This window comes from Beta vulgaris, chromosome 2, assembly GCF_026745355.1.
Source record: "Beta vulgaris subsp. vulgaris cultivar EL10 chromosome 2, EL10.2, whole genome shotgun sequence".
NCBI classification, from domain to species: Eukaryota; Viridiplantae; Streptophyta; class Magnoliopsida; order Caryophyllales; family Amaranthaceae; genus Beta; species Beta vulgaris.
Window position 1 is genome coordinate 45,940,081 of NC_079203.1, and position 15,404 is coordinate 45,955,484.

The 15,404-nt window shown below is 35.1% G+C and overlaps 1 protein-coding gene across 1 annotated transcript; it reads right to left on the reverse strand.

The window, feature by feature from the left end:
• Positions 1–1,089: 1,089 nt before the first annotated feature.
• Positions 1,090–4,726, reverse strand: LOC104885190 (bark storage protein A). Its single transcript, XM_010669895.3, has 5 exons — positions 4,448–4,726; positions 3,579–3,646; positions 3,189–3,344; positions 2,105–2,356; positions 1,090–1,622 (listed from the first exon to the last, which is right to left on the reverse strand). Exons 1-5 carry the CDS (start codon positions 4,659–4,661, stop codon positions 1,284–1,286), a joined length of 1,029 nt encoding a protein of 342 aa, XP_010668197.1. The 5' UTR covers positions 4,662–4,726; the 3' UTR covers positions 1,090–1,283.
• Between the last annotated feature and the right edge of the window lie 10,678 nt (positions 4,727–15,404).

Sequence of the window (15,404 nt, forward strand, 5' to 3'; positions counted from 1 at the left end):
TATTATAACAACAATATAATTACTATTATTGTTATAGCTCACTGTATTCAGATCAGACCCTTCGACCATTTTCCGGCATTTACTTAATTTTTCCAGCGAACTTTTTTTACCCCCTTCCCTCTTTTTTCCCCTCCAATTTCATTCTCTCTTTCTCCTTTCTTTCACTTCCTTCCCAGCCTGACCCCTCATTCTCTCACGCAATATCTCTTTCTCCCAAACCCACCCCAATTTCCAGCCTCACCCCCATTCTTTATCCTCCACCCTCACCTTCTCGCCTTATCCTTTGCACAAGAAGCCATCGCTCAACACTGGAAGCCTTGGGCAGAGCCCCTATTTTAAACCTAAACAAACCATTCTCTATCACCTCTCTTTCAAATGACAATCCCAATTTGAATCTCCTATGAACTTGTCATTTCCTCTCCTTTCTCTCATCTCACCATGATTGCACGAAAAATTCAGCTTGAATGTTGTTAACCTAAGAAACCCCCCCAGCTTGTTACCATTAACAGTAAGAATGGAGACAGGGAACATAAGTGACATATTTGTATCATTTTTGGCGAATTCAGCGAGAAGATGAGTGGCTCGTTTAGCAGCGGCTCTACGAGCTTCAGTCCACGAGTAATTCGTCTTGGGAATATCAACCTGAGTAGCCACTTCTCGTTGAAGAGCTTCACCGGTAAGGCGGTAACAATGGCGGATTCTCTCTCCTCATATTGTTGCTCTAATTTCCTCTTTTACCCGTTCCCGTCGCTCGAATTTCCTTGCCTTGCCACTCCTTAGACCCCATTGCAGTCACAAAGGACGAAGAGAGAGATTGAATTGTTCTAGATTCTAGATAGATGGGAAAGTAAGAGAGAGATTGGTTTTTTTAGGGTGGGTTTACAAGAAAGAAATTGGAGGGAAATGAAGAGGGAAGGGGGTAAAAAAAATTCTTCGTCGGAAAAATTAAGTCAATGCCGTAAAATGGTCGAAGGGTCTAATCTGACAAGAAAATAGAGTTTAAAGATTGTTTTTTACAAAAAAATTATAAAAATGTTTCTCACAAAATAACACTTTATTCGCAACAACGTAATTATGTAAACAGTAATGTAAAAGAGATGTTGATTCATTGCACGTGTAAAATGGATTCAACTGAAACGCATAAAACAGCAAAACTTATCTCAAAAATCTTCAGCATGTGCCGCACATCAATTCTGGTGCGTCCATTTCGCAGAATAAAAAAACAATAATAAGTAACCACACACTCATACAAAGTCGGAAATGCTAACCTAAAGTTAACGAAGTTAATGTAAAAGCTTAATGAATTCAACAACGGCAATGACGGAATTTTTGGCAGCAACCGGTAAGAAGGTGTCGGCTTCGTTAGATTCGGCCGAACCGCCGCCGGCTAAGTCAGAGAGCGCCCGAAGGGTGATGTGAGGAACCCTTTGTTGGTGGCATATGAGGGCTACTCCAGCACTTTCCATTTCAACAGGGCTTAGCTTAAACTTGTCATATATAGAGCTTCTATAAGCTGCATTGTCTACATATATGCTTGCACTTGCTCCTCTTAGCACTGTACTCATCTTGGGTCTTGTAGGTAAGCATGTGGTTGCATTCACACATTGCTCCAACTTTATGTTCTGTAAACCAAATTTTAAATAAATTAGGTCACGTAAAAAAATTGGGTCTACAAGAGGAAAGCTAGGTTGAGAAAAATAGAGGATAACTAATTTTGCTAATAAAGATGTGGAATAGGAGAACAAGAATTCTATCCTGAATAAGGTTATGTAAAAAGATCGTGTTAGCGGAATGGTGTTGTCATGATTTGATTTTACCTAATTATTTACAAAAAGAAAATTAAGGGTTTTATTTCATATCGCAACCAATAACCAATTATACCAAACACATGTGTAAAAGCTCAATAGTTAAACAATCAATATAAGCGATCAATAAACAAGTAATCAAACCAGCCAAGTAAAACAACTGAAAGCCAACCACAAACAGCTAATAACTAAATGTGAAACGTCCATAATAAATCAAAATTCGTATTATGTAAACTTCAAATATGAATAATTAGTTTTTTTTTGTTGATTCAAATAATTTATTTATAATCGAGTTTTACCTGAAGTTTCTTGGCAAGTTTAAAGTAATGAGCATCAACTGGAATCCAGAAAACATGTTGTCTCTCTTCAGGAGTTCCATCTACTGGGAAAACTTCTTCTGCTTGATACCAGAATCTGTTCAATTGATTGTCAACTTTTTTGTTATGTTTGATATTTGTGGTGTAATCAGCAAATCTTAAGTTGCCATATTTCCTTGAATAATCTCCTGCTGCTTCAAGAGCTAGTTCTTCATTTGGTCCATGTCCATTTCTCTGCATCATCATTAAGCAATAATGCGTGATTAGAAACTTTAAATTTTTTCCAGTCGAATTAAAATACAAATTAAATATATGAGTCCCCAAATTAAAGCTTGTAAGACCCTAATCTTTTCATAGATTGTAGTGAACTGAAGTTACGGATTCTCAACAAGGAATTATGCCACGTGGCGCTCTCCTCAGGGAGTTTTAGTTCATGTAATCCATGTACAATAAAAAAATTAAGAAATTGCACAGTATAGGGTTTGATCCCAAGACCTCAAGTACATATACTAAAGTTTTAACCACTAGGCTAAGTTGTATTTGGTGTTATTATCATTAAGTATTATACTAATAAATGAAATTTTTTTTCATACCCGGGACATAGTCCAGGCCTACAAACTAATTAATTTCTATATGGCGGTTTACTCATATTTACCGAGCCAAACTTACTTTTACGAAAAACTACTACTTGTATTTCTAAATACATTTAACATTGAAATTAAACTTTTGCACCATTCAAATACTAAATTTGACGGCATTGCAAAGCTAATAAAATAAATACAAATAATATGTCATAATATGTTATCAAATTAGCCTCAAAATGTATTCTCAAATATATATTTATATAAGTTCAATTAATTGACAGTTAAAGGTGTTAACCATTAAAGTAATACATCGACATATGTGAAATTCAACATGTTGCGTGTATTTAGAAGCAGAAGAAGTAATACTATTATATTTGTAGTAAATCGAATAGGGTCAAATCGTCAACATATATATACTTTATTGTTAAATTAAGTAAATTGGTGCAAGTATTAAATTTTTAAAAATATTAGGCAAATTTTACCTGCCAATTAAGAAGACCAAGGTGGGCCCAATATTGAGGAATGGCAACATCTCCAATATGGAGGGAAGGATCTGCATTGCCAGCTATTCCATAATGTACAACTCCCGAGACCCTAAATAAATTCAGAAGCAATTGTGTAGTGACACCTGCATTTACCTGTAATATTTATGCAAATTCCCAAACAAATCATTAAGTTTATTACCTTTAATTATTAACAAATCACATGTTTATAATAGAGAATAATCTCAACTCATACAATTGAAAAAAGTTGATAATATTATTTGCTCATAAATTTTTTAAAAAAATAATAAAATTGTTAAACTTCAAATATTGTCCGGTTTAGTGTAGTTGTGTATGTTTGCATCTTGTTAAAAAATAAATGCTTCTTACCATGCCAAGTCCGGTCATGACCAATATCACTTTCTTGTTAGCTATGGTCCCAAAACGAAATCTTCTACCTACAAAAGATAGTAAGAAAGTAGAAAAAAGAGTAGTTTATATATGATGGAAAAACATATATATTAAATTATACGTCTAATGTAGAAACTTCGTTTGTCCTTTTTGACGCTATGTAGCTGATCAAAAAATATTAACAATGGAAAATATATTTTTATGAAAATTTTATTAGGGTAAACACAATAATAAATTAGTTCATGTGCTCATAAGGCAACAAAAAAATAGAGAGAAAAGGAAAATGAGTATAACATGAAGGGAAGATTATATATTGCATAAGAAAAAAGAAGAATCTAAGACATAGCATAAGAAAAAAAAAAGTATGTTTATCATTCTTGGAATAGCTTCTTTTTTTTTTAATCTCTAAGTCTCTACAAACTAAAAAAAGGAAAAACATTTCTCCTAAATTTATATTTTCGGATCAAATAGATTGTGTAGATATATTTTTCCGATCTTTTTGTTTCCTAAATCATTTATAAGCATTATATATACTTTCATTTCTTCAATGCACGTTTTGAATCATTAGTATCTTTATTTACATATATTAGTAAAAAAAATTAAAACTTTGATTTTTCAAATGTACACAATGAGCCGAAACAAAACAATTCACATAAGTGTATTTTATCTTATATATTGAAATTCTTTTTAGAATTTTCTTTACTTACAAATAATGTCCAAATAATAAATGAAATATATATAAAGGACGAAGGGAGTATAATACAAAAACCATCGAGGATTATGGTAGAGTATAGTAGTGTATGCATAAATATAGGAGGATGGCTAATGATTATTGCATGTATTTGTACCTGAAAAATCAATGTTAAAGTTGGAGGATTTATAGCTTGGAGATTGAAGAAGGGGGTTCAACTCAAATAAGTTGGGTATTACAACACCTATATAAGGGCCCTTCATATTTGCTACATTAATCATATGCATTGTTTTTCTGGGTATTTCACCCTTTGCTCCATGTTGAGCAACAACTAAAACAAAGAGAAAAATGATAGCTCTAGAAAACCCCATTTTTCTCTTACAACTTTTTTTCGGAAAGAATGAATTTGGAGTTGTATACCTATTAATTAAGCAAGGCAACCAGCGTTTATAAAGAGCTCAATTGGGTCACTGGGCCCAGCCATACCTTTTTTGGATGAAGTTTTTTCTTGTCTTTTTGTTATTTTTTCAAGAAACGTGCGGTTTATAAAGATCAAAATATGATAAGATTTTAGAAAAGACGTATTTAAGAAAATATATTATTTTTCAAATTACTAATTTATACTAAAGGAAAAAATCATGTGATAAATTGCTTTAGAAATTAAACCTAGGTCAATAAATTGCTCAATGCCAATGGACAAAAGTTGAGGTGCCAAATCACTTATACAAGGAAATATACGTTTTAAATTGACGCTGTCGGAAACTATGGAGATTAGCAAGCACTAATCTCGAATTAAGAACAAGCAGATTCACAAGCGATGAATCTGTAAAAACTCCGGAATCCACCAGAAAGAGTATAAACTCTGTGATATTATTAAAAGTCAAAAACTGCCTCCAAACATTGACCTAATAATGTTTAAATACGTTAAGTAAAACTCTAAAACGAAATTAAGGAAATAATTAAATTCGGAAATAATTAAAAAGCTGATTTCGGGCCTTAAACGGACCCGGATGGCCTAAAACGCCTATATGTCACAGCAACTGTGAGTTTGACTCGTTGGGTCGTTCCGCTTCCGAAAAGATATTACAATAGTCAATCGGACTCCGTCGGCCCATTTTCTGCAAAACAATTCAGGCCTTTTTCCGCAAATCCTTTTCGAACTTTTCCGCTAGTCTGCCTACGTCAGTCTCCTCCACCTCTAAAGAACTCGACCCCTAGTTCGTATCACCATAAAGGGCCTGATCTGCATGATACTCATAAATGTCAGCCACATTGAACGTGTTGGAAATGTTCATATCATCCGGCAGAGCGACCACATATGCATTGTCATTAATCTTGCGCGTCACTTTGAATGGCCCTTACTTGCGTGGTTTCAGTTTATTGTAGGTACCAACAAGGAACCTCTCCTTAAGCAAAAACACCATCACCTCATCTCCCACACTGTTACTCGCCTGCGTTTATCAGCAGCAGCTTTATTCTTCTGCCCAGTAGCATACGTTTTAGGCTTCACAGCCTCCTTAACAGCAACAATCTCCTCTGCCATGTTCCCAGCTGCCACACTAACTCCCGGCCCCTTAGGAAGCTTAATCAGATCCACCACATGCCTAGGGACAGAAGTGTAGACCACAGAAAAGGGTGATATCCCTATGGCCGAATGCACAGCACTGTTGTAAGCAAACTCTACCTGAGGCAAAGCCAAATCCCACTGCTTTGGTTTATCACCACATACACTACGAATCATATTCCCCAACATCCTGTTAGTGACTTCAGTCTGCCCATCTGCCTGTGGATGAGCTGTTGAACTCCTGTTCAGTGCTGTCCCAAACATTCTCCATAGAGTTATCCAAAAATGGCTAAGAAACTTAGTGTCCTATCCGAAGTGATAGAGTAGGAACACCATGAAGCCTGACCACCTCCCTAAAGAAAAGCTTAGCCACATTCGAAGCATCAGCTGTCTTCTTACATGCAATGAAATGAGACATCTTCGAAAAACGATCAACCACCACAAAAACAGAATCCACCCCTCGTTGAGTAAAAGGCAACCCCAAAACAAAATCCATGGCCAGATCTTGCCAAATATCATCAGGAACAGGCAAAGGCATATGAAGACCGTATTTTGAGACTGACCTTTGGAGACTTGACACACATAACAGCGACGAACAATAGTACCAGCATCCCTTCTCATGTGAGGCCAATAAAACCGCTCTTCTAACCCAGAATAGTTTTATCCCTCCCCAAATGTCCTCCAAGACCACCTCCATGAAGATCTCTAATCACTTTCTCGCGTAGGGACGAACAAGGAATGCACAACTGATCACCTCTAAAAAGGTACCCCTATCGAATGTGGAAATCTGCACTAGGCTGCCCCTTGCTGCACTTTGCCCACAACTCCTTAAACTCCGCATCATCCTCATAAAACTCCTTCAAACAATCAAAACCCACAATCTCCTGAGCTAATGTGATGAGTAAGGAAGCTCTCCTACTCAATGCATCTGCCACCTTATTCTGCACACCAGATTTATGTTGTATAATGAAAGGGAATTTCTGCAGAAAACTCACCCACCGAGCATGCATCTTATTGATCACCTTTTGGCTGTGGAGGAACTTTAGTGCCTGGTGATCAGTGAATAGAATGAACTCCCTCTGCACTAGATAGTGCTCCCACTGCCGCAATGCCCTAAACACTGCATAAAACTCCTGGTCATACGTACTCCACTTCTGCCTAGCATCACTCAACTTTTCACTGAAATAAGCCACAGGCCTCTTCTCTTGTGACAGAACTGCTCAAATACCGACCCCACTAGCATCACATTCAACTTGATACACCTTGTCAAAATCAGGGAGTGCTAATACCGGTGCACTGTAAAGTTTGGTTTTAATCAGAGAAAAACTCTTTTCCTGCTCATCTCCCCACTGAAACTTCCCTTCTTCAAACATTCTGTGATTGGTGCGGTTATGGTACTGAAATCCCGAATAAATCTCCTGTAGAAAGTTGCTAGGCCATGAAAGCTACGAACTTCCGTCACTGATGTAGGTGTAGGCCAATCCCGGATTGCGCTCACCTTCTCCTCATCCACCTGAATTCCCTCGGCACCAACAACAAAACCCAAGAAGAGTAATTTGCTGGTACAAAACGTGCACTTCTTCAGATTAATGTACAACTTATTTTCCTGCAACACCTGAGCCACATGCTCCAGGTGATCTTTCTTGTCCTTGCTGTAAATCAGAATATCATCAAAATACACAACAACAAAAGAACCAGTAAAAGGACGAAGAACTTGGTTCATCAAGCGCATAAAGGTACTAGGTGCGTTTGATAAACCAAAGGGCATTACCAACCACTCATACAACCCCTCCTTGCTCTTAAAAGCCGTCTTCCACTCATCTCCAGGTCGAATACGAATCTGATGGTACCCACTTCGCAGATCTATCTTCGAAAACACCTTAGCTCCTGCCAACTCATCAAGCATATCCTCCAGTCGAGGGATAGGGAAGCGATACTTGATAGTTATCTTATTGATGGCCCTGCTGTCAACACACATCCGCCACTGATTTCCTTTCTTAGGGACTAAAAGAACAGGAACTGCACATGGACTCATACTCTCCCGAATGAAGCCCTTTTGCAACAAATCCTCAATCTGCTCTCTCAAGATCTCATTCTCCTTGGGACTCATACGATAGTGGGGAAGGTTTGGTAGGCTACAACCAGGAATCAGATCAATGTGGTGTTGTATGTCACGCATGGGGGGTAGCTCTTTTGGTAATTCATCAGCAATCAACTCCTTAAAGCCCTCTAATATCTCCGAAACTTCAGCAGGAATAGGGTTCTCTTCTTTTACAGCCCCAAACAACCCTTTAACTACTATTGGACAGAAAAGGTTCAGTTTCTTTCACAGCATCATCAAGTTCCTTATCATTATAAGTCATTACTAAGAAACTGGTTTTCTTTCCACAGCCTTATCATCAAAGTTCAAAACAGGAGCCATTGCAATTTTATGGGAACCCCAAGTAAACATCATCACATTATCCCTTCCCCGATAAGTAATATCATTATCAAACTGCCAAGGCCTACCAAGTAAAATATGACACACATCCATATCAAGAACATACATCACATATTACCTCGTCTTTGTAGTGTTTCCCTATGGAGATGGGAACTCTGCAAGTCATTGTCACGCGAACTTGAGAACCCTTGCTGACCCAACCCAAAGCGTAGGGTTTCTCATGTGGTGTTGTGGACAGCTTCAAATATTCCACCAGCTTCTGGGACACCAGATTCTCCGTACTACCATTATCCACAATCAGGTTACAGACTTTGTTCTGAATAGAACAATGAGTTTTAAACAGGTTCTTACGCTGGCCCTCCTCTTTTGAAGCTAACAAGACCCTTTGTAACACGAAGTTAACTCGCTCCTCAGACTCTTCTTCAGCACACTCCGCACCTGCATACTCATCATTTTCTCCTTCAAACTCCTCTCCATCTTCTCCCCCTTCTAAAACAGTAGTTACTCTCCGAGTTGGACAGACATTGGATCTATGACCCTTGCCATTACAACGATAGCAAGTGTCCCCACTTGGCCTGGTATAAAGATTATTTTGTTTTTGGGCAGGGGCTTTTACTTGTGGTGCACTACTAGGGCCGACTTTTGGTGCAGACCCAGACTCCTTGTTTACTGCACCCTTCTCCTTCTCACTGTTAAATTCAAAGCTACTCTGGGCTGAATACCTTTTGAATGACGAGAAATTTCTAGGGGATTTCTCTATTTGCTCCGCCTTTAATGCCAGATTGGATGCCTCAGCCACAGTCCACACAGTTTGCAAACCCATCTTCTCTTGCAGAGAATTCTTCAACCCATTGATGTACCGAGCCACCTTCTGATTTTCGGATTCCCCTAAATCATTCCGCTGTATACTCCGTCACACTCCTCTTCCCCTGGACGCATTCTATATACATCTTATACAGAATCTGCTCATAATCCTCCGGTAAAAACCGCTCCAACATCAATTGTTTCATCCGACGCCAGGTTTTAACCGGCCCCTTCCTTTGCCTCTGCCTCTGCATAACCAACTTATCCCACCAAACAGCAGCAGTACTCTTCAATTTAACCGCCACCATCTTAACATGTTTATTTTTCAGGAACCTCCATAACTTCGAAAAACTTATCCACATCAATCTGCCAATCCAGAAACTCCTCTACCCCCATATTCCCATAAAATAATGGAATATCTGCTTTTACTCGGTAATCATGTTTAAAAGAATTATTACCTTCCTCGCTTGGTTCTTCTTCAAAAACCTCCTCTTCCTCAGAACTCGAACTATCTGCCACAACAGTTCGTTTTCCTCTCCCCCGTGGAGTTCGATTTGGTTCTGTCCTCCTGTCTCCTCCTCGATTGTTATTAGCCTGCATATTATTCACCTGCGCAGTCAACGCAGTAATCTGCTCGGTCAGTGCAGTAAGGGTCGTGGTAAAAGTCGCGGTAACCCCTTCAAGATCTGCCCTAGTCACTGGTTCTCCCATGATCTTCAAGCTACGAAAAGAGACAGGAGAAAGCCTGCTCTGATACCACTTGACGCAGTCGGAAACTATGGAGATTAGCAAGCACTAATCTCGAATTAAGAACAAGCAGATTCACAAGCGATGAATCTGTAAAAACTCCGGAATCCATCAGAAAGAGTATAAACTCTGTGATATTATTAAAAGTCAAAAACTGCCTCCAAACATTGACCTAATAATGTTTAAATACGTTAAGCAAAACCCTAAAATGAAATTAAGGAAATAATTAAATTCGGAAATAATTAAAAAGCTGATTTCGGGCCTTAAACGGACCCGGATGACCTAAAACGCCTATACATCACAATTACTGTGAGTTTGACTCGTTGGGCCGTTCTGCTTCCGAAAAGGTATTACAATAGTCAACCGGACTCCGTCTGCCCATTTTCCGCAAAACAGTTCAGGCCTTTTTTCGCAAATCCTTTTCGAACTTTTCCGCTAGTCTGCCTACGTCATAAATGCTCAAAGAAATGTATGAATTTAAAATAATACTCAATTCGTAAAAAATGTATATTACCTATTTTAATTAAAATATTTGAGTAATAAGAAGTATAAAATACTGTGAAATATTATCTTATCTTTAAAATAAATATTTAAATCACATTCCTAGTATTATAAAGAAAAAACAATGAGTTGTCATAAAAGAAAACAAATAATAAACAATAAAAGGAAAAAAAATTAAAAACATTGGATAATAATTCTACCTTGTGTCATTATTTAGTGTTTATTTGTTAGACAGCTCCCTATAAATCTCAAACGTTACTTGTAGTAACGCTATAGAACAGCTATCTATAATCTACTCCAACCACTATCCGATATTATAACTACTACCTTATCAACACTCATAATTTTTTTAAGTAGTATTTTAATCATCTCCAATAGCTACCGCAACCTAAAATGTTGGTGCCAATTAGGGACGGAAGCTGAATTACATATTTGATAGATAGAAATGAGGGAGTTAATTAATTCGCCACATCTCAGCGTAATAATTAAGCTGAATTACTCTCTCTTTTTCTCTCTTTCAAACCCTAGTCTCCGATCCCCTACCCCTTCTTCATCAATTAGGGGCTGCCATGGATGTTTTCATCCATAGTAAGCCCTTTTCCCCTTTTATTTTCAGTTTTTAGTTCTTTTTTTTTTGTTTTATTCAATAAATTAGTCTTTTTTTATGAGATTTTTTCAAACCCTGTTATGGGGTTTTTAGTTTCTGTTTTGAAAATCTCCTTCTCCCCTATGGGAGTGGTGAGTATGGTTCTTTTGTTTTTAGGTATGAGAAATTATTCTCATTGGTTGAAGTTCGAGACTCAACATGAAGGTATTGGAATCTCGGATGCGGTCAACCTGACTCGATCAAGAATGTTCTTCCCAAACTATATCAGAATGATAGACTTCCTCATCAATAGCTGCTTGATTCAGCAAATACAAGGGGGACGTGCTTTATTGTTCGATCTGGTTCATTGTAGTTTCTTCGAAGACGAATTTGATTTAGTTTTGTTTAATTGTATCTTGTTTTACTTTAATACCTATTGTAGATGTCGTTTGGCCTTCAATTAATGAAATTTCTCTTTCAAAAAAAAAAAAAAAAAGATTCTAGTAACACGAATGAAGCAAAGTCACTAATTAGATTTCAACCAATTTTATAAGAACTAAGGGTTTGTTATCCTCAACTTATTTTCAGTTCAGTTCAGCTCCATTCAGTTCAGTTCAGCTCCAATCAGATCAGTTCGGATCAGCTCGGTTCAGTTCAGTTCAGTTCAGCTGCATTCTTTTAATAACTATTTTGTTAAATATTATTATTATGTTGGTATAATTTATTTTACTAATTACTCTTATTATTATTTATTTTTATTCATTACTATTAAGTATTATTATTATTATTATTATTATTATTATTATTATTATTATTATTATTATTATTATTATTATTATTATTATTGTTGTTGTTGTTGTTGTTGTTGTTTCTATATATTATTTTGTTTATTATAGCTTTACTCATTATTGTTACTATTATTATTAGGAGGAACATGGTTTAGGTCAATGCACAAATAAACCCACGTTTTTTAGCCATAAACCAATCAAATAGTGTCAAAACGGTTTATGATGTAATTTTCGCGGTCCAACCCAATCATTATTTTTATTACTAAATATTATTATATTATTAAATCTAATTATTAAAATAGTAATATTAATTTACTTCATAATATTATTGTTATATATATCAGCATCAAGTATTAATATATTAATACAAATAATATAAAATAATTATTATTAATTATCATTATTATCATTAATTATTATTATTATTATTATTAATTTATGTTTATTTATATTATTTATTTATAACTATCATTTAAAAATATCCAAAATACTATTATTATTATTATTCATTATTATTACTTATCATTATAATTACTATTTAATATTCATATTATTATTGTTTAAATATTATTCATATATTTATTACATTCAATTTAATTTAATTTAATTTAATTCAATTCAATTCAATTCAATTCAATTCAATTCAATTCAGTTCAGTTCTATTCAGTTCGGTTCAGTTCAGCTTAGGTCCAATCAGTTTAGTGCAGTTCAGTTCAGCTCCAATCAGTTCAGTTCAGTTTAATTCAGCTGTTTTATGCCGAAGAGAACATGCCCTAACTTTCCTATCAATATTAAGAATTATGAGGGAATTCCCCTCACAAAAAAAAATCATGAGAGAAGCGTTATACAACCACTACGGAGAAATGTTTCACTCGAGGCATCGACTAGTTTTAATTGGTTACGCATATGTATTTTTTAATATATGAGAAACACATTATTTGACCAATGATGGCCATAATTATTAAAAAAAATTGATTGTCAAAATACACATCAAAAGAAATCTATTAAGATTTCACACAATTGTTATTTGGTAGGATGGTTTAACGTTAGAGTGTGTTTTTTTTGGTGTAACATGTCACATCATATCTTATTGTGTAGCAATATTTCATAAGTGTGAAATAATATTAATGTTTCATGTCATTATAAAACTATTTCGTGTCATTGTTAGCGTATTTCATATCATTTTTGAGCTGATTTTTCATTTTTAAAAAATCATGTCATTTATAAAACTCTTTCATGCCATTGTTATCGATTCAATGTCATTTTTCTAGAAAACTTGTATCATTTCGAAGATGTTTCATGTCATTTTCCCTATATCCTTATCATTTGTCAATTGTTTGTATACTTTATCATCATTAAACATCAATTATTCATTTTTTGTTATTTTAGCAAACTTGTATCATTGTCCCCAATTTCATCATCTTCTGTCAACTTTTTATATATATCTTATCATTATTACACAAATTGATATCGTTATCACTCAATTTTGTTTTTTTTAGCAAACTTATATCATTTCTTCCTATTTCATTATTATTTATCAGCTCTTTATAATCTTTATTATTATTACACATACTGATATCGTTATTACTCACTTTTATAACCTTTTTCCTTCTCTAATGATCAATCATCAAAATAATGTTCTTAAAAAAAAGGTCAAAATTAGGTAAATTGGCATGATTATATTGGGCCATCACGTGGCTTAATACTTACGGTCTCCAGGATCATAACACAAATTGATGACGTGAACAAATTGTTTCATTGTCTAAATTAATTCATACTAGTAACCTCATTTATTTACACAGGTAACTTCAATAAATCATACGAGTAACCTCATTTAATTATACAAGTAACTCCAAAGGTCAACGAAAGTAACCGCATTTGCTTATAAGAGTAACCTTATTCATTCATAAAAATAAACTAATTAGTAACCTCATTTGTTCACAAAAGTAATTTCGTTTTTTCATATGAGTAATCTCATTAGTAACCTCAATATTAACCTTATTTAATCATATGATGATGACCCTATTTGATCAAGTAACCTCAATCGTTCACAAAAATAACCCCATTTTATTATACCAGTAACCCCATTTTTATCACATAAGTAACCCAATTAATTCATACTCGTAATGTCATTTAATTTAGGAATAACCTCATTTAATCTTATGAATAACCCAATTAATTCATTCTAGTAACCTAATTCATTTATACAAGTAACTTTAATAAATCATACGAGTAACCTCATTTAATCATACGAGTAACCCCAAAGGTTCACAAAAGTAACCGTATTTGCTTATAAGAGTAACCATGTTTCTTTATAGGAGTAACACCCTTTTATTGTTAAAAGTAATCACATACTCATACAAATAACTCCATTTGGTCATAAGAGTAACTTCATCTGTTCATAAGAATAACTCCATCTGTTCATAAGAGTAACTCCATTTGTTTATATGTATTTGTGCATAAGGATCAACTTCAAAAGGTCATATCTCACAGCATACTTAATATTTTTGGGGAAGATTCAAGTTGAAGATGAAAATTTGACTCGATATCTATCCAACGCCTGGTCAAAAGCTCGATTCCGGTGAGAAACAAGTGAGATATGACCATTTGAAAATGAGCTGACATGCTAACAGCGTGTCGCGCGCGGCCACACTTGTAACTTCTCGTGTGGCCGGCCGTATATAAGAATTTGTGTAACATGAAATACTACGAAAGTATTACTTGTTGCCAAAAAAATATTTTTTTAAGGTAAGAGAAAGGGGACTCGCTTGAGGGGATAAGGGGAAATACTCAAATGAGTCTCATAAGATTTGATCCCTATACCTTAGGAATATGAGGTGGGAGACGATACCACTATTCCATCACCTCAAACTCTTGTTGCCAAAAAACATGTAATATGTAAGGTATCATCACATTTTTTTATTAGGAAAGATAATTTATCCGAGACCAACCCCTATTAGGCTACAAAGCTAAACAACCCGAAAGTAAATGTCCAACATATTGTTGGGATGAGGATTCGAACTCCAGACAATGCCCTAAAATTCGGAGTAATACTCTACTAAGCTACTACCTCTCCTCGAAAGGTATGGTCACATGAGCTGTACACAAAATACATCAAAAAAAATTAAAATACTCCCATTAAACTTACGGGTAAAAAATTTAGCTACCCAAAGAAAAATAATACTAGCCCATCTCCTAAATTGGCACGTGGTTATACGATCATGTAATCTCGTCCAGTGAATTGATACTCTCTACTCTCTAGTCAATTATCTGTACTATTTTGTCTTTGTTTAGTTTTGTTTTCGTATGACAGTTGACAGATATTTTATCACATTAAACTTCAAATAAAAGCTCTTTCCTTTTTTAAAAAAAAATCTTTTTAATGGAAAAGATAAGCTATTATTAAAGAGATATGCTAAAATTCAGATGAGGCCATTATTGTCCCTTTATTTAAAAACTAAAAAACGAGGCAAAAAAATGAGTGGTGAGAGATCAAAGTTATGTTATCTTCATTTTACTTGAAATATCCATTACTTATTTATGTGATATCCAGATTTGATTAGATCAAATTGAATGATTTCTAATCAGACCTCACCTAACTAGACAACATTAAATGTTTTATTCTCATAAATTATCACAATTATAAAGAAGTGGATGTATTGCTCAAAGAAAATGTTCTATAAC

What these genes read in the sequence shown, in the direction of transcription:
- LOC104885190 (XM_010669895.3), bottom strand. Translation starts at nt 4,661, where the DNA reads ATGGGGTTTTCTAGAGCTATCATTTTTCTCTTTGTTTTAGTTGTTGCT. An exon ending in CTTTAACATTGATTTTTCAG is followed by an intron (nt 3,647 to 4,447) that starts GTACAAATACAT and finishes TATCTTTTGTAG; the next exon opens with GTAGAAGATTTCGTTTTGGG. An exon ending in AACTTGCCAAGAAACTTCAG is followed by an intron (nt 1,623 to 2,104) that starts GTAAAACTCGAT and finishes TTTGGTTTACAG; the next exon opens with AACATAAAGTTGGAGCAATG.